The 24121-nt window shown below is 40.7% G+C and overlaps 1 protein-coding gene and 1 non-coding gene across 2 annotated transcripts in view; one reads left to right on the top strand and one right to left on the bottom strand.

Annotated features, from left to right (window-relative positions):
* Nucleotides 1–24121, top strand: part of USP33 (ubiquitin specific peptidase 33) — a 60657-nt gene that overhangs the window by 7674 nt on the left and 28862 nt on the right. Inside the window, exons 2-11 of the mRNA XM_053591207.1 lie at nucleotides 267–401; nucleotides 579–632; nucleotides 1352–1414; nucleotides 2850–3002; nucleotides 11040–11142; nucleotides 14211–14280; nucleotides 15532–15645; nucleotides 17133–17211; nucleotides 19789–20203; nucleotides 23246–23386. Of these exons, the coding sequence (XP_053447182.1) occupies nucleotides 318–401; nucleotides 579–632; nucleotides 1352–1414; nucleotides 2850–3002; nucleotides 11040–11142; nucleotides 14211–14280; nucleotides 15532–15645; nucleotides 17133–17211; nucleotides 19789–20203; nucleotides 23246–23386 (1276 nt within the window). The 5' untranslated portion in view covers nucleotides 267–317. The remainder of the gene's footprint in view (nucleotides 1–266; nucleotides 402–578; nucleotides 633–1351; nucleotides 1415–2849; nucleotides 3003–11039; nucleotides 11143–14210; nucleotides 14281–15531; nucleotides 15646–17132; nucleotides 17212–19788; nucleotides 20204–23245; nucleotides 23387–24121) is intronic.
* On the bottom strand, nucleotides 19079–19182 carry LOC128586907 (U6 spliceosomal RNA). The gene has a single exon (XR_008380364.1). It is a non-coding gene; the product is annotated as a U6 spliceosomal RNA (small nuclear RNA).

The raw sequence follows: 24121 nt of genomic DNA, 5'->3' as shown, positions 1-24121 counted from the left end.
TTACTGCAACCTTGCAACCTTACAGGCTCAAGTGATCTTCCCATGTCAGCCTTCCGAGCGGCTGAGACTATTGGTGTGAGTCACCATACTTGGCTAATTTTTCCATTTTTTTGTAGAGATAGGATCTTACTCAGGCTGGTATCAAACTCCTGGCTTCAGATATTCCTCCCACTGTGGCCTCCCAAAGTTCTTGGATTATAGACACAAGCCAGTTCACCTGACTGGAAGGATCTTTAAATTAATTTTTTGTGTCACTTTTTCTACAGGTGTTACAGCCTTTTGAGAGCCTTGAGAAACAGGAAAAGATTTCTAACAGAATGTCGTCAGCTTTTCGAAATTATTGTCCACATTTGGATTCTGTTGGTGAAATAACAAAAGAAGATTTGATCCAAAAATCTCATGTAAGATACGGATTTTTTTCCATAAAAAATTATATTTACTTTTCTCCCAAATACTAATTTTTCATAAATTACTGTAGTACTATGTGTTCATGAGTCTGTTTTAAAAATATATATGATGTTATTAGTGAATTGTGTTTGTGTCAGTATAACAAATGTTATTTTGATTTCTTTTTATAGGGTACTTGTCAGGATTGTAAAGTCAGAGGACCAAATCTTTGGGCATGTCTGGAGGTATGTGTGTGTTTTTTCCTGAAATTTTGCTATAATAATAATAAATGTACATCTGAATGATCATGACCAGAATACATTTTGACATTTCAAGGGATTTTTGTAAATAAACATGGTTTTAAAAGATCATTATTGATAACAAAAAATTAAAATAACTTAGTGTTTTTCCAGAATTTTTAGTAAATCATTCTGAGATATTTTTATGCTTGTCAAGATATTTGATGACTGTTAGAAATGACATAGCTTTTTTGGCTAGCACCATAGCACAACGGTTATGGTGCCAGCCACATACACCGAGGATGGCAGTTCGAACCCAGCCCAGGCCAGCTAAATGACGACAACTGCAACAAAAAATAGCCAGGTGTTGTGAGGGGCGCCTGTAGTCCCAGCTGCCTGGGAGGCTGAGGCAATAAAATCGCCTAAACCGAGGAGTTTGAGGTTGCTGTGAGCTGTGATGTCACGGCACTCTACCAAGGGCGACATAGTGAGACTATCTCAAAGAAAAAATAAAAAATTTAGAAATGACATAGCTTTTCGCTTAGAAATATATATTTTCTGCCTTCTATCTTTTGGTTAAATTAACTGACAGTGGAAATTCATTTACTCATTGAGTTAAAATATGTAATCAAAACTTAATTGTAAATATAATCGTACCTGTAATGCTATTATAAATATGCATGTATGAAATACCTTAATTTTTCTTCCCGTATGATTATTTACAGAATAGATGTTCATATGTTGGCTGTGGTGAGTCCCAAGTAGATCACAGCACCATACATTCTCAGGTATGTATATGAAAATGTTTACGACATTTTAAAAACAAGAACCTGAAGGAGGGGGACCCAGTATGGTATTACTAATTATGAGTTAAAATTTCACTTATACTATCTGTGAAAGGTAGGGCGGTGCTAAGAAGATCAATATTAGAGTAAAATTATAATTAGGAAAGTATTGATTTAGGGCTGGGTGCCTCACAGCTGTACATTCTTGGCCAACATTCTGGGAGGCCAAGGTGGGAGGATCCCTTAACCTCAGAAGCTGGAGACCAGCCTGAGCAAGAGTGAGACCCCATCTCTACTAAAAATAGAAAAATTAGCTGGGTGTTGTGGCAGGTGCCTTGTAGTCCCAGCTACATAGGAGGCTGAGGCAGGAGGATTGCTTGAACTCAGGAGTTTGAGGTTGCTGTGAACTAGACTGATGCCACAGCACTATAGCCTGGTCAACAGAGTGAGTTTCTGTTTCAGAAAAAAAAAAAGTACTGATTTAAAAAGTATACGTCCAGAGGTGTGGAGGTGGTAACTAGTACATGAGGAGGCTGGAATTAGAGAGTGCGTGTTCGGGTTTGTGTCATGGCCTGGCTGTCTTCAAGTGTCATTGGTATCATTGCCTTTTCCTGTGCGTCATTCTAACTAGAGTCCCCTTTCTACTTTGTTCTGGGTGTTTGTTTCTTCCCATGTGACTCTGGCATGCCTAATTTATAGTATTAGACAGAGCTCTCTTTCTACTCTGTAAGTTTCTCAAATACACTGTTTTAAGATGTGCGTTGATGTTTCTACAATATCAACTGTTTTCAGCCAGGATTCTCCAGAGAATTAATTAAGCCAAATACCCAAAGCTCTATGGCATCATTATACATAATTTACTTCTCTTCTGTGTTATCTAAAATATTACTTGCTGTGTAGTAACTCAAGTCATTTTCTGTAGGGCTTAATTCTCTTGCAAAATTCTGGTTGAGAAAGTCTCAACTTTTTTTTTTTTTTTCCCTTTAAATTTCTTTTTTTTTTTTTTGAAAGTCTGAACTTTTATCTATCCAAGATCATATGTTCCCTATTGCTTGAGCTGTTGTGTGCTTTGACCCATGACTTTTGTGTTCTTTTGCTATTCTGATTTCCTAGAATAGTTACTTGCTATTGTCAGTTATTTCCTTATGTTCCACTTACTTGTGAAATGCAGAGCAGTGTCTTATATTTTTGCAATTGTCTTTGTATAATGAATAGTGGGAGGAAAATGACAATGGAATAACTTCTAGAGTAGACTGAGATATGATTACTATTCACTAGACTTTAGCAGTTTATCTAAATAACTTTTGTTTTGAAGCTCTATGTTAGTTATTTTTATTTATCAAAGGCCATTAGTTTATTCTCTATGATGTTTTGAAGAAGTATTTTCAAGCATGTCTAATTCTGTCTCCCCTTCTTTCTCTGCCATGAAATTGTACAGGAGACAAAACATTATCTAACTGTGAACCTTACCACTCTTCGAGTATGGTGTTATGCTTGCAGCAAAGAAGTATTTTTGGATAGGAAATTAGGAACTCAGCCTTCATTGCCTCATGTAAGACAACCTCACCAAACACAAGAGAACAGTGTGCAGGTAATAATCTAAATTCATTTAATTAAAATAACAAACAGGTAATAATTTCAGAATTTGTCCTATGGTTGAGATTTAGAAAAGGAATTTTGCCTAAGATGTGCTTTAAAAAAATTTCTGTCATGGAAGCAGCCCAAGTGCCCACTGACCCATGAATGGATTAACAAATTGTGGTATATGTATACTATGGAATACTATGTAGCCATAAAAAGATGGAGACTTTACCTCTTTTATGTTTGCATGGAAAGAGCTGAAACATATTCTTCTTAGTAAAGTACCTCAAGAATGGAAGAGAAAGTATCCAGTGTACTCAGTACTATTATGAAACCAATACCTAATCACTCACACTTTCATACAATGATAAAACACAACTATAGCCCAGAATGAGGAAGGAAGAAGAAGGTGGGGAGAGGGGAGGCCAGATGGAGGGAGGGTAATGGGTGAGACCTCAGCTATTGTGCATATTGCAAAGGTACATGTTCAATTTATTAAGAGTAGAGTATAAATGTGTTAACCAGTTTGATGTAAGCATTCCAAATTCTATATAAAATCAGCACATTTTACCCCATAAATGCCGTAATGTACACAATTATGATTAAATAAAAAAAAGTTATTCATAACACAAAGAAATAAATGATTCCCAGTTGCCCTGATTTGATCATTACACATTGTATGCTTATATCAAAATATCACAGGTATCCCATAAATACATGCAAGTGTTATGTACCGATAAAAATTAAAAATCAAAGAATAAAGTTCCTCTTGCTTCACACACACAAAAAACAAACAAACAAACAAAAAAACAGAATTTCTGTAGTGCCCTGGATCTTATGGAGGGATCATCCATTCTGTTTCAGTACTGGAACTCTGGGACTGAGTGGTACATACCTTGAAAAGACAAAAAATGAGAGCCAGTTAAGGGGCAGTTAGAATGGTTCAGCACAGTGATGATGTCTGACCTAGGTAACGGTCATAGGGAAGGAAAAGGGGGACTGGTTGGTACATAGGGAAGGCTGTGGAGAAGAACCTGCTAGAGGATTACTGGGGTTCTCCCTTTTGGGGTGGATGCAGTTATACTAATGAACATAAAGATCTGGCTTGGAGTGGTGCCTGTGGCTCAGGGGGTAAGGCGCCGGCCCCCTATACCAAGGGTGGCGGGTTCAAACCCGGCCCCGGCTGAACTAAAACCAAAAAATAGCTGGGCGTTGTGGCGGGCGCCTGTAGTCCCAGCTACTCGGGAGGCTGAGGCAAGAGAATCGCTTAAGCCCAGGAGTTGGAGGTTGCTGTGAGCTGTGTGATGCCACGGCACTCTACCCAGGGCCATAAAGTGAGACTCTGTCTCTACAAAAAAAAAAAAAAGACCTGGCTTGGTGCCTGTAGCTCAAGCAGCTAAGGTGCCAGCCACATACACCAGAGCTGGCGGGTTCGAATCTAGCCCGGGCCTGCCAAATAACATCACAACTGCAACCAAAGAATAGCCGGGTGTTGTGGGAGGCACCTGTAGTCCCAGCTACTTGGGAGGCTGAGGCAAGAGAATTGCTTAAGCCCAGGAGTTGGAGGTTGCTGTGAGCTTTGATGCCACAGGACTCTACCCAGGGTGACAGCTTGAGGCTCTGTCTCAAAAAAAAAAAAGAAAAGAAAGATCAAAAGATAAGATGTTTGTGATGATGGTAAATAAGAATGTAGACAGTGTTTGAATGGCATTGATTTTTTGAATGGCATTGATTTGGACACTCCATACAAATTTGTCCCTCATAGCCCTATAAGATAGGTGCAATTCATTTGTTCTATTATATAGATAAGAAAACTGAGGTACATAGAATTAATTAAGATGATAAAGAGCAGAAGATGTCTTACTTTGAACACATAATGAAAGGAACAGAGAAGACTGGACCTGAAAAGGGATTCTTGAGATTCATAGACGTGGCCTAGGATAAAGCAAGACCTGGGATAGCAGCTTGTCTCACCTTTCTCAAAATAATTATTTCTTTTTTTTTTTTTTTGAGATGGAGTCTCACTTTGTCGCCCTCTGTAGAGAGCTGTGGTGTTACAGCTCATAGCAACTTCAAACTCTTAGGCTTAAGAGATTCTCTTGCCTCAGCCTCCCAAGTAACTCCCAAGTAACCCAAGTAACTTTGTTGCCCTCAGTAGAGTTCAGTGGCATCACAGCTCACAGCAACCTCCAGCTCTTGGGCTTAGGTGATTCTCTTGCCTCAGCTTCCCAACTAGCTGGGACTACAGGTGTCCGGCTATTTTTTGTTGCAGTTTGGCCGCGGCCGGGTTCAAACCTGCCATCCTCAGTATATGGGGTGGGCGCCCTACTCACTGAGCCACAGGTGCCGCCCACCCAGGTATTTTTTGGTTGTAGTTGTCGTTGTTTGGCAGGCTCGGGCTGAGTTCAAACCCTCTAGCTCTGGTGTATGTGGCTGGTACCCTAGACGCTGAGCTACAAGCATCAGGCCTAGACTATTTTTTTTCATGAAAAAAAAATTTTGTAATGTGCCTTTTTCCCCTGAAATGAAGCATTCATGGGGTGGCACCTGTGGCTCAGTGAGTAGGGCGCTGGCCCCATATACCGAGGGTGGCAGGTTCAAACCCGGCCCCGGCCAAACTGCTACAACAACAACAAAAAATAGCCCGGCATTGTGGCAGGCACCTGTAGTCCCAGCTACTCGGGAAACAGACAAGAATCGCCTAAGCCCAAGAGCTGGATGTTGCTGTGAGCTGTGACGCCACCGTACTCTACAGAAGGTGACAAAGTGAGACTCTGTCTCTAAACACTACGCTCTGTCTCTAAGCACTCTACAGAGCGTGACAACGTGAGACTCTGTCTCTAAACAAAACAAAAACAAAAAATGAAGCATTCTTGCTCTCCTTTCTTGGGTAGTATACAGTGATAGATTAGGGTGAGATCAAAGCCCCTGTCTGAAGATGGAAACGCATCTCATGAATTTTATTTATTTATTTATTTATTGGAAATAGAATCTCAAGCTGTTGCTCTGGGTAGAGTGCTGTGGCATCATAGCTCATACCACCTCAAACTCTTGGGCTTAAGTGAGTCTATTGCCTCAGCCTTCTAAGTAACTGGGACTACAGGTGCCCTCCACAATGCCCGGCTATTTTTTGGTTATAGTTGTCATTGCTGTTTTGCAGTGCCATGCTGGATTCGAACCCACCAACTCCGGTGTATGTGGCTGGCGCCTGTAGCTCAGTGGCTATGGGCGCCAAGTCAATATTTATTTTTATTTTATCTCATGAATTTTAGATGCTTTTAAAAAGCACAGTTTAAGTAGTCCTCTATCTTTTTCTGGTTAAGTATGATTGAAGGAGAGGGGGTAGGACTTCTTTGATAGAAATAGCAGGTACTAATTCAGCTTCCTTTCCCTCATTCCCTCATCTCTCCACTCCCTTTTGTATTACTGAGACTATTTTACTAATTATTGAAAACCAGATAGAATATAATAAAGCTTAGCATTAGTCTTTGATTAAAGATTTTTCCTCCCTTTGGATCAAGAGGCTTGTAGAACATGTATAGTCTTGCTTGTAAAATTGATCACTTAATTTTCAGAATTCTGTAGTCATGAAAATAGGAAAAAGGGATGGGCGTGATAGCTCATACCTATAATCCCAGCACTTTGGGAGGCCATTGTGGAAGGTTCTCTTGAGGTAATTAGTTGGAGGCCTGCCTGAACAACATAGTGAGACCCCCACCTCTAAAAAAAAAATTAGCTGACATAGTGGCATGCACCTATAATCCCTGCTACTCGGGAGGCTGAGGCAGGATTGCTTGAGCCCAAGAATTTGAGGCTGCAGTGAGCTAAAATCATGCCACTGCACACTAGCCTGGGTGACAAAGTGAGACCCTGTCTCTTAAAAAAAGATAATAGGAAAAAGGAAATGAGGAAATTAGAATAGTTGGCTTAGGGTTAGAATTTGATCTGATTAATTACAGATTTTCTTTCTCATGTATGTTATGCAGATCACATGTATTTTTTGTTGTTGTTGTTGCAGTTTTTGGCCAGAGCTGGGTTTGAACCTGCCACCTCTGGCATATGGGGCCGGTGCCCTAATCCTTTGAGCCATAGGCGCTGCCAGATCACATGTATTTCTATACTTGGTCCTTGATACCAGCTCTCTGATTTTTCTGTTGTATCTTTGTATAGTATACCATTCTGATAGTAGATATTCCTGATGGTAGACATTTGTGATAGTAAATTTGCTTGCTTCACACATGTAACTTAAAGTGGGTAGATTTTAGACAAGGACTTGCATTTCTAGCTTCATGGTTGAATAAACCATCACCATTCCTTTCTCCCACTGGTAGCTGTTTGTCATTCACAAGTGTGTTCAGTCTTTTTCAAAAGTCCTGATGGTGTAAAAATCGGAGTTTTCTCGAGTCCTCTTACATTATTAACAAAAGTATTCTATGATGATTAAAAGTTTAATTATGTAAAAAGAAAAGTTAAATAAGTTATGTGTTGCCATTCCTGCCAGAAGAGATAAAGATTCAAATTCTGCCTCGGCGCCGGTAGCTCAAGTGGCTAAGGCTCCAGCCACATGCATCAGAGCTGGCGTGTTCGAATCCAGCCCAGGCCTGCCAAACAGCAATGACAAATGTAGCAAGAAAATAGCCAGGAATTGTGGTGGGCACCTGTAGTCCCAGCTACTTGGGAGACTGAGACAAGAGAATTGCTTAAGCCCAGGAGTTTGAGGTTGCTGTGAGCTGCGATGCCACAGCACTCTACCCAGGGTGACAGCTTGAGGCTCTGTCTCAAAAAAAAAAAGGATTACAAATTCTAATGAATGTCGAATCTGATGGAATATAGGACAAGGATAGTAACACTTTCCTGATGGCTTGTAGATAATTTTCTGGTGACTTATAAAGATGTTAACATGTAAAAAGCATGAACTTAATTCATGCAACTTCCTTATCACATTGTTTTTTTTTGGCCGGGGCTGGATTTGAACCCGCCACCTCCGGCATATGGGACCGGCACCCTACCCCTTGAGCCACAGGCGCCGCCCATCCTTACCACATTGTTAAGAAATTATTCAGAGGAATAAAGTTACTCAGATTTCTTTAGAAGTACAAAGTTTATAGGCTATCTACTCAATTCACTACAGCATTATTTGTAAGGTAGCAAAATATCGGAAACCATGCAAATGTCACTAATAAAGATTTTTCAAATATAAGCATGTTCCATCTTTATAAAAACAAAATAAGAATAAGAGACCTACTGGAATGTCCAGTACCTGCAGATGTCAGGACATAAAGGTATTAGGTGGGTGAATGCGAGTGCACATATATCTGCATTGTATAGCTGCAGTCAGGCCACGTAAGCTGGAGAACTAGAGGACGTGCTGCACGCACACTGCTGTTTGGTTTCCTCCTCCACCTGATTGTTGTTGAATGGGTTCAGTGTACTTTGATCTTTTTTTTTTTTTTTTTTTTTCATAGAGACAGAGTCTCACTTTATTGCCCTCTGAAGATTGCCTTGGTGTCACACAGCTCACAGCAACCTCCAACTCCTGGGCTTAGGCCATTCTCTTGTCTCAGCCTCCTGAACAGCTGGGACTACAGGTACCCCCACAATGCCCGGCTATTTTTTTGTTGCAGTTTGGCCAGGGCCGGGTTTGAACCCACCACCCTCAGTATATGAGGCCGGCACCCTACCCACTGAGCCACAGGCGCTGCCCAGACTTTGATCTTTTTAATATTTCATGAGAACTTACAAATTCTGGTTTTTATGTGCCTTCTCCTGATTTTTTAAACTTTAGCTCAAAGTTTCTTGTTTGTTTTTTAAGTGTGAGTTAGCGTTTGGCCAACAGGTTACCAGCAACCTCTGAGTTAAGCCAATTCTTAGAAATTAGTATTAGAATATTTTATTATTGCCGCCATGGTGGCTCACACCTGTAATCCCAGCACTGTGGGAGGCCAAGGTGGGAGGATTGCTTGAGCTCAGGAGAGCAAGACTTGCCTGAGCAGGAGTAATTATTATTAAATATTTGAACTATTTATTAAGCATAAAATGGTGAAAAGTATAGTAGTAGTAATAAGTATCAGGAGAGATTGTAGAAGTCTATGGACAATATGTTATGGTTAAAAAAAAAACTTTGGCCCTTTTTTTCTTATAGAAAGTTAGAAGGCTTGAAAAGATAGTATGAAATGTGTATCAGCAGTGTACTTTGGAGGTCTGGTGTGTGTATCAACAGTGTACTTTGGAGGTCTTTTTAGCTTCAATGTGATGTCATTTCAGTGGAGCTAGTTGTTGGATTCTAATTGAAAAAAATAAGTTATAAAAAGTGGCTTTGGCTTGGTGCCTGTGGCTCAAGCGGCTAAGGCACCAGCCACATACACCTGAGCTAGCAGGTTCCAATCTAGTCCGGGCCTGCCAAACAACAGTGACAGCTGCAACCAAAAAATAGCTGGGCGTTGTGGCAGGCGCCTGTAGTCCCAGCTACTTGGGAGGCGGAAGCAGGAGAATCGCTCGAGCCCAGGAGTTGGAGGTTGCTGTGAGCTATGATGCTACGGCATTCTACCCAGGGCGACAGCTTGAGACTGTCTCAAAAAAAAAAAAAAAAAAAAGAAAAGAAAAGAAAGTGGCTTTGTGGGGTGGCATCTGTGGCTCAGTGAGTAGGGCGCCAGACCCACATACCCAAGGTGGCGTGTTCAAACCCATCCCCGACCAAACTGCAACAAAAAAATACCTGGGTATTGTAGTCCCAGCTGCTTGGGAGGCTGAGACAAGAGAATTGCTTAAGCCCAAGAGCTGGAGGTTGCTGTGCGCTGTGATGCCACAGCATTCTACCAAGGGTGACAAAGTGAGACTCTATCTCTAAAAAAAAAAAAGGCTTTGTTACTCAAGTATTATGTTAATAAAGCTTAGGGTAACGTGCTGTTACTTAATGTAGATCCTTATTTCCTTCAAAATGTGAACGTAAATTTTGCTTGTTGCTAATAGCACAAATTCTTAGGGTTCTATTAAAATAACATCTAATAATTTTTATAGTATAGATGTTATAGGCTGGGTGCAGTGGCTCACGCCTGTAATCCCAGCATTCTGGGAGGCCGAGGTGGTAGATTGCTTGAGCTCACAGGTTGAAGACCAGCCTGAGCCCCAGTGAGACCCCATTTCTAAAAATAGCTGGGCATTGTGGTGGGCGCCTGTAGTCCCAGCTACTTGGGAGTCTGAGGCAAGAGAATTGTTTGAGTCCAAGAATTTGAGGTTGCTGTGACCTATGATGCTATGGCACTCTACCAAAGGCAACAAAGTGAGACTGTCTCAAAAAAAAAAAAAAAGATGTTATATAAATTAAAGGTTTTGGGCGGCACCCGTGGCTCAAAGGTGTAGAGCGCTGGCCCTATATACCGGAGGTGGGTTCAAACCTGGCCCTAGCCCAAAACTGAAAAATAATAATAATAAAAAATTAATTAAAGGGGGCGGCGCCTGTGGCTCAGTGAGTAGGGTGCCGGCCCCATATGCCGAGGGTGGCGGGTTCAAACCCAGCCCCGGCCAAACTGCAACCAAAAAATAGCCGGGCGTTGTGGCGGGCGCCTGTAGTCCCAGCTGCTCGGGAGGCTGAGGCAAGAGAATCGCTTAAGCCCAGGAGATGGAGGTTGCTGTGAGCCGTGTGAAGCCATGGCACTCTACCGAGGGCGGTACAGTGAGACTCTGTCTCTACAAAAAAAAAAAAAAAATTAATTAAAGGTTTTGTGTGGTATCCGTGGCTCAGTGGGTAGGGCACCGGCCCCGTATACTGAGGGTGGCGGGTTCAAACCTGGCCCTTGCCAAACTGCAACAAAAATATAGCCGGGTGTTGTGGCAGGCGCCTGTAGTCCCAGCTACTCGGGAGGCTGAGGCAAGAGAATCGCCTAAGCCCAGGAGTTGGAGGTTGCTGTGAGCTATGTGAGGCCACGGCACTCTACCGAGGGCAATAAAGTGAGACTCTCTCTCTATGAAAAAAAAAATATTAAAGTTTTTTTTTTTTTAGCCTAAGGATTTGTTCAACTGTGCTTTCTTTCTTTTTTTTTTAATCAAGGATTTTAAAATACCTAGTAATACAACATTAAAAACTCCTCTGGTTGCTGTATTTGATGATCTGGATATAGAGGTGGAAGAAGAAGATGAACTTAAGGCAAGAGGTAAAATAATTCTCCTGTGTAATATTTCTTTGTATAGATAGCACTGCCTGTTTCTTTAGGAAACTATATAATGTGAAAAATCTCAAAATCTGGAGGTGAAAGGGATTCTTTGGTAAAAGAATTCTGAAATTTGGCTTAGTAAAATTGTATTGACAAACAAACTTTTGATTTCTCTAGTATGAGTTTACTAAAGCTAGAATACTAATTGCTCTTTGGCATTTGAGCCTTATGGTCCTTTTTTGCTTAACTTGGTTTTTTTTCTTTTTGAGACAGAGTCTCACTTTGTCACCCTTGGTAGAGTGCTGTGGCGTCACAGCTCTCAGCAGCCTCAAACTTGTGGGCTTAAGTGATTCTCTTGCCTCAGCCTCCCAAGTAGCTGGGCCTACAGGCGCCCACCACAACGCCCAGCTATTTTTGTTGTTGTTGTTGTTGTTGCAGTTGTCATTGTTGTTTAGCTGGCTCCGGCCAGGTTTGAACCCGCCAGCCTCAGTGCATGTGGCTGGCGCTATAACCACTGTACTACGGGCGCTGAGCCGCTTAACTCTGTTTTTGAAATCTGTTTGAACAGTGGTTCTCAGCCAGGTTTTCTCTTCTTAACCTGTCAGTGATGGGGAATTGGTGAGAACGTATTAGCAGAATCTCTTAGGGGCAACATTCATTTAGAAAAAGAATCATATTTGATTTCATCTTCTTTTCCCTTGTTGCCCATCCACTCTCTCACTCCTAAACCCCACATTGAAAACCAGCCTGTTAGGATATTTTGTATTTTGTTAAGCCTGCAGTTCTTATAAAGATTTTTTTTGTGTGTGTGTGTGTGGTTTTTGGACACGGGGCTAGGTTTGAACCCACCACCTCCGGCATATGGTACCGGCACCCTTCTCCTTGAGCCACGGGCGCCGCCCAAGCCTGCAGTTCTTAGTATAAACTAAGTTTTTTGCTTTACATTTGATATTAGGTAAATATTTAGTGTATGTATAGATAATTATCTGGAAATTAACACTTTGATGTAAGTTTAACATTACTTGAGATAATTTCTAAGTACTTTATGTTTCTGTGTTGTAGCCCATTAATTTGGCTTACATACACTATTAAATTTATTGGATACTTGTCAACAAGTGCTAATTCAACCATATTTCAGAGATTCTTAGACGTTTAAATTTTCTTTGAATTGCTCTAAATTCAAATAGCATTTATAGACTGTCTGAAGTGGTTCATGCCTGTAATCCTAGCACTCTGCACTCTGGAAGGCCAAGGTGGGCAGATTGCTTGAGCTCAGGAGTTAGAGACCAGCTTGAGCAAGAGTGAGACCCTATCTTTAAAAAATAGCTGGGTGTTGTGAGGAGCACTTATAGTCCCAGCTACTCGGGAGGCTGAGGCAAGATGATTGCTTGAGCCCAAGAGTTTGAGGTTGCTGTGAGCTATAATGGCATGGAACTCAACCCCAGGGTGACTGAGTGAGACTCTGTCTCAAAAAACAAACAGGGCGGCACCTGTGGCTGAAGGAGTAGGGCACCAGCCCCACATACCGGGGGTGTGGGTTCAAGCCCGGCCCCGGCCAAAACTGCAAAAAAAACCCAAACAAACAAAAAAACAAATAGCATTTATAATTTTATTTTATTTTTTTGAGACAGAGTGTCATTACGTCCCCCTCGGTAGAGTGCCGTGTGTGACAGCTCACAGCAACCTCAACCTCTTGGGCTCAAGCGATTCTCTTGCCTCAGCCTCCCAAGTAGCTGGGACTACAGGCACTCACCACAGAGCCCCTCAAATTTTTTTATTGTTGTCATTGTTGTTTAGCTGTCCTGGGCTGGGTTCAATTCCACCAACCTGGGTGTATGTGGCTAGCGCTGTAACCACTGTGCTATGGGCACTGAGCCTATAATTTTATTTTTGAAATATGTGTTATTTCATTTTTTCATTAGTAAACTGATGGAAGAGTTAACAGGCCTTCAATAACTTTTTTCCTATGTTAGCTTGATCCATATGAAATTGCCAGTTTTGTAGATTGAATAGCAGCAGTTTTCTGTGGTTCAACATAATAAATATTTCTTTCAATGCCATACATTGAAATGGGAAGGAAAAGGAAGCTTATCCTTTATTATGATGTGCTTTTTGCATTGTCATTTAACTATTCTCACAAGAATTGAACTTTGTTAAAAAATCAGAGTTTAGGCTCAGTGCCTGTAGCTCAAGTGGCTAAGGCGCCAGCCACATACACCAAAACTGGAGGGTTCAAATCCAGCCCGGGCCTGCCAAACAACAATGACAACTACAACCAAAAAATAGCCATGCTTTGTGGCGGGAGCCTGTAGTCCCAGCTACTTGGGAGGCTGAGGCAAAAGAATCACTTAAGCCCAGGAGTTGGAGGTCACTGTGAGCTGTGATGCCATAGCACTCAAGCAACAGCTTGAGGCTCTGTCTCAAAAAAAAAAAAAAAAAAAAATCAGAATTAAACTTTGTTTCTACAATAATGAGAAATATAAGTCTCAACTAGTGTTCTTTAAAAATGTCCATTCTTGGGGTGGCAACTCTGGCTCAGTGAGTAGGCGCCAACCCCATATACCAGGGGTGGTGGGTTCCAACCTGGCCCTGGCCAAACTGCAACAAAAAAATAGCTGGGCGTTGTGGGTGGTCGCCTATAGTCCCTAGCTACTCGGGAGGCTGAAGCAAGAGAATCGCCTAAGCCCAAGAGCTGGAGGTTGCTGTGAGCTGTGATAGCACTGCACTCCCCTCCACTTTTTTTGATGACAAAGTGAGACTGTCTCTAAAAAAATTAAAAAATTAAAATGTCCATTCTTAGTTAAATGATTATAAGAGAAGGCTGTTTTTGCTGTGGAAATTTCAGAGGTTGACTTAAGTAATCCTTGAATTTATCTAAAGCTCAAAATTTTGGTGATTATCATTTGTGATTTTTGATTTCTGGAAGTGTGACCTCTCTGAGTTGTTCAGGTGGCTATTTTATATCTCTGTGGTCCTTAGTGTAGTTTGGGAACCATAGTGTTCACCCCCCAAAATTGAATCATCGTGTATTATTGAAGAATGACTTCATTTATACTTTTTCTTAATAGGTCTTACAGGTTTGAAAAATATTGGAAATACTTGTTACATGAATGCAGCTTTGCAGGCTCTTTCTAATTGGTAAGTAGAGAAATTAATTTTGTTCATGTAACTTTTTTTTTTTTTTTTTTTGAGACCGTCTCATCATGTCTCCCTTGGTTGAGTGCTGTGGTGTCACAGCTCACAGCAACGTCAAACTCGTGGGCTTAAGTGATTGTCTTGCTTCAGCCTCCCAAGTAGCTGGGACTATAGGCACCCACCAGAACACCCGGCTATTTTTGTTGTTGTTGTTGTTATAGTTGTCATTATTGTTTAGCAGGCCGGGCTGGGTTCGAACCCGCCAGCCGTACTGTATGTGGCCGGTGCCTTAAACCACTGAGCAGTGGGCAGTGGTTATATAACTTTTAGTTTTAGTTTTTCAGCCAAAAACCATTCTACTGTAGTAGTTGACTACTTTAAAGGTAAAGTCAGTGAGAATCTGGTTTGGGACATAACCCATTGTTGTCCCAGTGGGGTTTACTCTGCATACTTATTGCTTCTTGAAGCTTCTGGTCCTGGCTTAGACCCTAGGTAGTTGTTATGTCTTTAAACAAGTAATTTTGTGTTTTAAATCTAGAAAACAAGGAGCTTGAACTAATTCGTTCTTCAGATCACCTTTGGTTTGGAGATCCTATGGAAATCTTATATTTTCTGTGGGTGGAAAGCTTCTAATAAAGTATTCAAATTTTTCTTTTTTCCTTGTAGCCGTACAAAAGAGACAGGTCACTCACGTGTTAATACTCTTAGAGATTAGATGCATTGAGTCAGGACCATTATTCAGAAATCACTAACTTTGACATTACCTTTTTTACTGGGTTGAATTTTAGAGCAGTGAATGGGAACTGAACATATGTATATATGTTGAGCATCCCTTATCTGAAATGTTGGGACTGGAAATGGTTGGGATTGTTTTTCAGATTTTCAAATATTTGCATTATACTTACAGGTTGAACATCAGTGCCTAATACAAAAATCCAACATTTGAAATGCTCCAATGAGCATTTCTTTTGAGTATCATGTCAGCACTCAAAATGTTAGAGCCTTTTGAATGATATGAAAAAAGGTATTAACTGGATGTGGCCGCATGGAGAACTCTGATATATGTGGTGGGGTCAAATCTGATTTGAATGTGTTGAGCTCCTTAAGACTGTGAAGAAGTAAAGGTGAAGCTGTAAAAGGTAGCAGAGGAATAGCAGACACAGGGATACATATGCTGTTGATTCATTTAAGGACTCGAAACTAATCGTTACTAAACTTTGATTCCACTCTAACATTTTCTCTTCTTTAAAATAGCCCGCCTTTGACACAGTTTTTTCTTGATTGTGGAGGACTAGCTCGAACAGATAAGAAACCAGCCATTTGTAAAAGTTATCTCAAGCTAATGACAGAACTGTGGCATAAAAGCAGGTATGTGCCTACTGTATTTATCTTCTTTATGATATTTTAACTATTATAAATATTAAAAGCATTCAGGTTTATTTATAGAGCTGAACATGAAAGACAGATTTGAGGTAGTTTATTTCTGTTTCATGCATATTACATTTGAAACTGAACATCCAAATGAAGATGTCTTTGAAGTTTAGATGTGTTTGGGCTGGCCTGGTGCAGAGGCTCACGCCACACCTGTGATCCCAGCACCCTGCCTAAGCAAGAGTGAGACGCCTCTAAAAATAGCTGAGTGTTGTGGTGGGCGCCTGTAGTCCAAGCTACTGAGGAGACTGAGGCAAGAGAAATCAGTTGAGCCCAAGAGTCTGCGGTTGCTGTGAGCTGTGATGCCACAGCAGTCTACTAAGGGTGACAAAGTGAGACTGTCTCACAGAAGCAAAAAAGTATTTGGGCCGATAGTGTAGTGTAGAACTGCACCAGCTGCTGTTATGAAAGCTTTGGTGTTTAATGCAGCAGCAGCCATTCCTACAATACTAAAATCAGATCCCAGCCAGGCCTGGTGGTTCATGGCTGTAATCCTAGCACTCTGGGAGGCTGAGGCGGGGGGATTCCTTGAGCTCAGGAGTTTAAGACCAGCCTGAGTAAGAATGAGACCCCACTCTTCACTAAAAAAAAAAAAAAAAGAAAAGAAAAACTACCTGGGCACTGTGGTGCAGGCCTTATAGTCCCAGTTACTTGGTAGGCTGAGACAAGGGGATCATTTGAACCTAAGAGTTTGAGGTTGCTGTGAGCTAAGATGGCAGGGCACTCTGGCCTAGGGCAACAGAGTGAGACTCTGTCTCTAAATAAGTAAATAAATAAATCCCTAAATACATACATGATTTGTTTTCTTCTTTATGTTTATTTGTTCTAAAGTTTAGCAATAGGATAATTGTTTGTTGTAATATGTTAATAATCGTGTTTAAAAGCCATTTAGGAGGGCTGTGTCTGTGGTTCTATAGTTAGGGTGCTGGCCCCATATACCGAGGGTGGTGAGTTCAGACCTGGTCCTGGTCAGCTAAAACAGCAGTGACAACTGCAACAAAAAATAGCCGGGCATTGTGGTGGGCATCTGTAGTGCCAGCTACTTGGGAAGCTGAGGCAAGAGAATCGCTTAAGCCCAAGAGTTGGAGGTTGCTGAGAGCTGTGACGCCACGACTCTACCCAGAGCAACAAAGTGGAATTCTGTCTCAAAAAAAAAAAAAAAAAAACATTTAGGAAATTGCATTAAAAAAAAATCATACAGGGGAGCATGATCATTTGGGAAAGAAAAACAATAAAATATCACTTCAAATATCAGTGGTAAGATGTTCTCAAGGGCCTAAGAAATAAAATACTGGGCAGATTTGTATGATTCTTTTGAAACCTAAACAGTTTTCAGTTTATATAGCAGTTTAAATTTTTGGTAACTTTTAAAACAAAAATTAAAACTCACAAGAATTGCTCTTTAAAAATACTTTCTTTTTCAGGCCAGGATCTGTTGTGCCCACAAATCTGTTTCAAGGAATTAAAACTGTAAATCCGACATTTCGGGGGTATTCTCAGCAGGTTAGTCTATTGCTGTTTATTCATAATTTTAATAATCTTAAATAAATTTAGAAAATGGTATTGTACCTTTCATTGATGTTATTATTCCTTATTACTAGAAATAGTCAACTTATTTTTATTGTTTATATGTTTCCAGCTTTCTTTTAGTTTTATTATAAATATTCTAGAAATTTTTAAATTTTGGGATGGGTAAATAAATGTATTTCTTTTAATGCTGTTTTGAGTTCCATGTTCAGAGATTGGAAATTTTTACTTATGTTTTCTATATTTTATGCTTTCATCTTTTACATTTACTTAATTATTCAGTACATCTGACATCTATTTCATATTGCAATATGATTCAAGTTTCATTTTTGTTTTTCATAAATAGCTAGGAAATTGAACTAAAGTCTAAAATTATAAGAATTATCTTTCTATCTGATTTAAATTTTCTTTGTTAATTATTTTATTCTTATGTTAGTATATGATAGGATCTTTTTCTGGGCTTTCCAGTTCATTTCATTGACTTGTCTTTTTGAACTAGTACCACATGGTGCTTTCAGTTATTGTAATTTTATGTAATATCTTCTAATATTAGTACCTAGTCTTTTTTTTTTTTTTTGTAGAGACAGTCTCACTTTATTGCCCTGGGCAGAGTGCCATGACGTCACAGCTCACAGCAACCTCCAACTCCTAGGCTTAGGCGATTCTCTTGCCTCAGCCTCCCAGTAGCTGGGACTACAGGCGCCTTCCACAACGCCCGGCTACTTTTTTGTTACAGTTTGGCCAGGGCTGGGTTTGAACCTGCCACCCTTGGTATATGGGGCTGGTGCCCTACCCACTGAGCCACAGGCACTGCCCTAGTACCTAGTTTTTACACATTTTTCTTTTTCTTTTTTAACCCATTACATATTATCTGTTCATTTTTTTTCCTATGCAAATTCCTGGATCTTTAGAGGTTATGATTTTGTGGTATGAGTTGGGGCCAGGAATATGTATTTTCTTTCTTTTCTTTTCTTTTTTTTTTTCTGTAGAGGCAGAGTTTCACTTTATTGCCCTTGGTAGGGTGCAGTGCCATCATAGCTCACAGCAACCTCCAGCTCCTGGGCTTAGGCGATTCTCTTGTCTCAGCCTCCCCAGTAGCTGGGACCATAGGTGCCTGCCACAACGCCCGGCTATTTTTTGTTGCAGTTTGGCCAGGGCCAAGTTTGAATCCACCACCCTCTGTATATGGGGTCGGCGCCCTACTCACTGAGCCACAGGTGCCACCCCAGGAATATGTATTTTCAATAAGTATTCCAGGTTGATGAAGACTTTTTCTTGAAATACAGTACAAGACTGGATAAAGCTTTAAGCCAAACTAGTAAGCAATTTTAATTTAGGATATCTGTGTGAATTCTGATTGCCACACAAGGCACATCTTTTTCTCTTTGTCTTATCCTTCCAGTTTATTAATAGCAACACTACTAAAAGCTGACTTCTAGATCATCTTCAGTTTAGTAAAACATCTTTTTATTTATTTATTTATTGTTTATTTTTTTTATTTTTTATTAAATCATAGCTGTGCCCATTAATGCAATCATGGGGCACCGTGGGGTTTTATATACCATTTGACATATTTTCATCACCCTGGTTAACATATCCTTCCTGGCATTTTCTTAGTTATTGTGTTAAGACATTATAGTCTACGTTTAGTAAGTTTCACATGTACCCTTGTAAGATGCACGGTAGGTGTGGTCCCACCAATCACCCTCCCTCCACTCATCCTTCCCCCTCCCCTCCCTTTCCTCCTTCCCCATATTCTTAGGTTATAATTGGGTTACAGCTTTCATATAAAAGCTATAAATTAGTTTCATAGTAGGGCTGAGTACATTGGATACTTTTTCTTAAAAATATGGAATGCTTCACGAATTTGTGTGTCATCCTTGCGCAGGGGCCATGCTAATCTCTGTATTGTTCCAATTTTAGTATATGTGCTGCTGAAGCAAGCACTAAAACGTCTTTTTATTTTTATTTTATTTTTTGGTTTTTGGCCAGGGCTGGGTTTGAACTCGCCACCTCCGGCATATGGGACCGGCACCCTACTCCTTGAGCCACAGGTGCTGCCCCTAAAACGTCTTTTTAGAGGCTTGGTGCCTGTAGCTCAGTCATTAGGGTGCCGGCCACATACACTGGGGCTGGTGGGTTCGACCCTGGTCCAGGCCTGTTAAACAACAATGATAACTATAACAACAACAAAAAATAGCCAGGCATTGTGGTGGGCACCTGTAGTCCCAGCTATTTGGGAGGCTGAGGCAAGAGAATCGCTTGAGCCCAAGCATTTGAGGTTGCTGTGAGCTGTGATGCCATGGCACTCTACCGAGGGTGACATAGTGAGGCTCTTGTCTCAAAAAAAAAAAAGAAAGAAAAAAAAACAAAAACTTCTTTTTAGAAATTAGTGTGTTTCATCCCTCTGGCACCTTATTTTCTATAAACTGATGTTCCTCAGTATGGTCCTACAGATTTATAAATTAGTTGATAACCATATTTTGTATATTTCCCCTTAAGTTTCTGTATCACAAGTAATGCAGTGATAATGTTATGTTGCTGATAAATTAGGATGCTCAAGAATTCCTTAGATGTTTAATGGATCTGCTTCATGAAGAACTGAAAGAGCAGGTCATGGAAGTTGAAGATCCTCAAACCATAACCACCGAGGAGAACATGGAAGAAGACAAGAGCCAGTCGGATGTAGATTTTCAGTCCTGTGAATCTTGCAGCAACAGTGATAAAGCAGAAAATGAAAATGGCTCTAGAGGCTTTTCTGAAGATAATAATGAAACCACAATGTTAATTCAGGATGATGACAACAATTCAGAAATGTCAAAAGATTGGCAAAAAGAGAAGATCTGTAATAAGATTAATAAAGTCAATTCTGAAGGAGAATTAGATAAAGATAGAGACTCTGCATCTGAAGCAGTTGACCTGAACAACCAGGAAACTGTCAAAGTGCAAATACACGGCAGAGCTTCAGGTGACAATTTAATAATTTAATTATGAGAATGATAGTATTTATTTGTAGACATTGCTGTTTATATAATTATTTGGGGATTTCTTATTTATTTTAAAAGACATGGTCTTACTCTGTTGCCCAGGTTGACCTGATTATAGCTCACCACAGCCTCTACTTCCTGGACTCAAGCAATTCTGTCTCAGCCTCGTGAATAGCTGGACTACATCATTCCCCTTTGAACTATGGCAGTGTTAGCTGCCTGGGAGGCTGAGGCAGGAGGATTGCTTGAGCCCAGGAATTTGAGATTGCAGTGAACTATGATGACACCACTGTTCTCTAGCCTAGGTGACAGAGTGACACCCTGTCTCAAAAAAATATAGAGAGTCTGGATGCAGTGACTCACACCTGTAATCCCAGCACTTAGAGGCCGAGGTAGGTGGATTGCCTGAGCAAGAGTGAGACCCCGTCTCTAAAACTACCCCAGCGTTGTGGCAAACACCTGTAGTCCCAGCTACTTGGGAGGCTGAAGCAAGAGGATCACTTGAGCCCAAGAATTTGAGGTTGCTGTGAGCAGTGATGATGCCATGGCAGAAGGGCGACAACCGAGATTCTGTCTCAAAAAAAAAAAAAAAAAAAATTGGGGGTTTCAGAATGTTCCCTTTTACTTTTATTTATTTATTTATTTAATTTTTTGGTCACCCTTGGTAGAGTGCTATGGCATCACAGCTCACAGCAACCTCCAGCTCTTGGGCTTAAGCAATTCCCTTGCCTCAGCCTCCCAAGCAGCTGGGACTACACGCGCCCTCCGCAACACCCGGCTATTTTTTTGTTGCAGTTGGGCTGGGGCCGGGTTCAAACCTCCACCCTTGGTATATAGGGCCAGTGCCCTACTCACTGAGCCACAGGCGCCACCCCATGTTCCCTTTTACTTTATGCAAGTTTTTTTGAATAAGCAGAAAGAAGTGAAATAACCTAAATTGTAATTTTTAATTATGTACATATTACATTTAGATTGCTGTAACTGGAGTCACATCAGATGTGCTTTAGTAGGAGTTTAATGAGGCTAGGCGTTGTAATCATGTATGTAATCCATGCACTCTGGGAGGCTAAAGTGGGAGGATCTCTTAAGCCCAGGAGTTAGAGCCCAACCTGAGCAAGAGTGATACCCGGTCTCTACTAAAAATAGAAAAATTAACCAGATATTGTGGCGCACATCTGTAGTTCCAGCTACTTGGTAGGTTGAAGCAAGAAGATTGCTTGAGCTCAAGAGTTTGAGGTACAGTGAGTTATGATGATGCCACTGCATTCTACCCAGGGTGATAGAGCAAGATTCTGTCTTCAAAACATAATAATTATAAGGAACCCTGCTGTAATAGATTATAGCATAATGTACTAGTTTGTGTTCCTTTGAGAAAGAGTGAGTAGCCAGATGAAAGATATTTGATTTAAATTGCTTTGTGTACCTATATCTTCAAGGGTTAACTTACTTTAGTTTAATATGTTTTATTATTTTATTTATTTATTTTTGAGAGGGTCAAAGGGTCTCACTTTGTCATCCTTGGTAGAGTGCTGTGACATCACAGCTCACAGCAACCTCAAACTCCTGGGCTCAAGTGATTTTCTTGCGTCAGTCTCCCCAGTAGCTGGGACTATAGGTGCCCACCACATTGCCTGGCTATTTTTTAATTTTTGTTAAGCAGGCCTGGGCCAGGTTTGAGCCCACCAGCCTTGGAACTTAAGGCTGGCACCCTAACCACTGAGCTATAGGCATCTACCTCATCTTGTAATTTAAATCTTAAAAATGTCCTTTGCTGATGAAAGTATGTATTTTCTTTTATCACAATAAGAATAAAACAACTTATTAATTTTTTTCTTTTTTTTTTTGAGACAGAGTCTTAAGCTGTTGCCCTGGGTAGAATGCCATGGTGTCACGGCTCACAGCAACCTCAACTCTTAGGCTTAAGTGATCCTCTTGCCTTAGCCTCCCAAGTACCTGGGACTACAGGTGCTCGCCAAAATGCCTGGCTAATTTTTGGTTATAGTTGTCGTTGTTTGGCGGGCCCAGGCTGGATTCCAACCCACCAGCTCCCCTGTATGTGGCTGGTGCCCTAGCTGCTTGAGCTACAGGTGCCGAGCCAACAACTTATTAATTTTTACCTACATTTCTTTTAACAATTATTATGGGTGTATAGCAGTTATAGGCTTGGTGTCTGTTGCTCAGTGGTTAGGGCGCCAGCCACATACACCTGGGCTGGCAGGTTCAAACCAAGTCTGGGCCAGCTAAACAACAATGACAACAACAACAACAATAACAACAAGAATAGCCCAGCATTGTGGCAGGTGCCTTTAGTACCAGCTACTTGGGAGGCTGAGGCAAGAGACTTGCTTAAACCCAAGAGTTTGAGGTTGCTGAGAGCTGTGATGCCATGGCACTCTAACCAGGGTGCCGTGGTGAGACTTTGTCTCAAAAAAAAAAAAAAAAAAGTTGCATATATTTATAGGGATATGCCTCAATTTCTTGTTTGATCCCCCCCCCCCACCCCCCAACAAGGTCTTTCCCAGGCTGGAATGCAGTGGTACCATCTAGCTCACTGCAGTCTCAAACTCCTGGGCTCAAGTGATCCTTCCCCCTCCCCCCCAAGAACCAGCATTATGGGGGTGAGGTACTGCACCCAGCCTTTTGTATGATTTTAATTACTGTATTAGTTTAGGAGAATAATCTATCTTTCTCCCACATGGTTTTAAAACTATTTAAAAAGTGTCCTGAATATATTTTTTGAGAAAAAGTATCTATATTTGAACAAACAAGATCTCTTTGGTTTCATATTCCATCACTCGTTTCCTGTATTGCTTACAATAGTGGTGTGTCATAAGTAGTGATTGGATTCCTAGATGTAAAATCATTTTGCTTAGCAAGTACTTTGTGATGTATTTCAGCTGACATTTGTTAATGTGAATTGTGTTCAAAATGCCTAACTAAGAGATCTTTAAATTAGTTAATTATTGGAAAGGTAGAATTGTTTTACTATTTACGATAATAATAACACATTTTATATATTCCAGAGTATATCACTGATGTCCATTTGAATGACCTGTCTACACCACAGATCCTGTCATCAAATGAAAGTGTTAGTGCACGTTTATCAGCAAGCCCTCCTAAATCAGGCAGTTTGTGGCCAGGATTGGCAGCCCCACACAAAAAAGGTAAAACATTTACCTTATTTAAGCTTCTTTGCTTTGGGTCTTAGTTTAAAATACTGATCTTAATATTTGATAATTTGAAGTGTTATTCATGAAATATTATTTGCTTCTTTAAAATTGACAGCATAGGCAGTGCCTGTGGCTTAGTGAGTAGGGCGCAGGCCCCATATACTGAGTGTGGTGGGTTCAAACCCAGCCCCTGCCACACTGCAAGAAAGAACAGCCAGATGTGGCGGGCATCTGTAGTCCCAGCTGCTCAGGAGGCTGAGGCAGGAGAATCGCCTAAGCCCAAGAGCTGGAGGTTGCTGTGAGCTGTGAGGCCATGGTACTCTACTGAGGACGACAAAGTGAGACTCTGTCTCTAAAAAAAAAATCATGAAAAATAATAAAAATGGCAGCATAATTTTATACACCATGGTTTAAAATTCTGTGTGCACGTTCTTTCTCAATTTTTAAAAATTTACATACAGTTCTTTTTTTCTTGTGTAGCATTTTAACACATGAATGAATAAATTCTTCTTACCACAACAAACAGAATACAGAAGGATTCTAACACCCAAAAGAATTCCTCATGCTGGTTGTAATCAAATCATAACCCAACTGTATGCCCTGGCAGTTAGTCCTCTTTCCCTATTGTTCTGCCTTTTCCTTGAGTATCATATAAATGGAGTCAGTCTTTTGAAGCAAGCTTCCTTTACTTAGTATAATGCATTTGAGATTCAGTCATGTTATTGCATA

This window comes from Nycticebus coucang, chromosome 5, assembly GCF_027406575.1.
Source record: "Nycticebus coucang isolate mNycCou1 chromosome 5, mNycCou1.pri, whole genome shotgun sequence".
Classification (NCBI taxonomy): Eukaryota; Metazoa; Chordata; class Mammalia; order Primates; family Lorisidae; genus Nycticebus; species Nycticebus coucang.
Note: the sequence above shows the minus strand (reverse complement) of the source record. Positions and strands in the feature narration are given on the sequence as shown.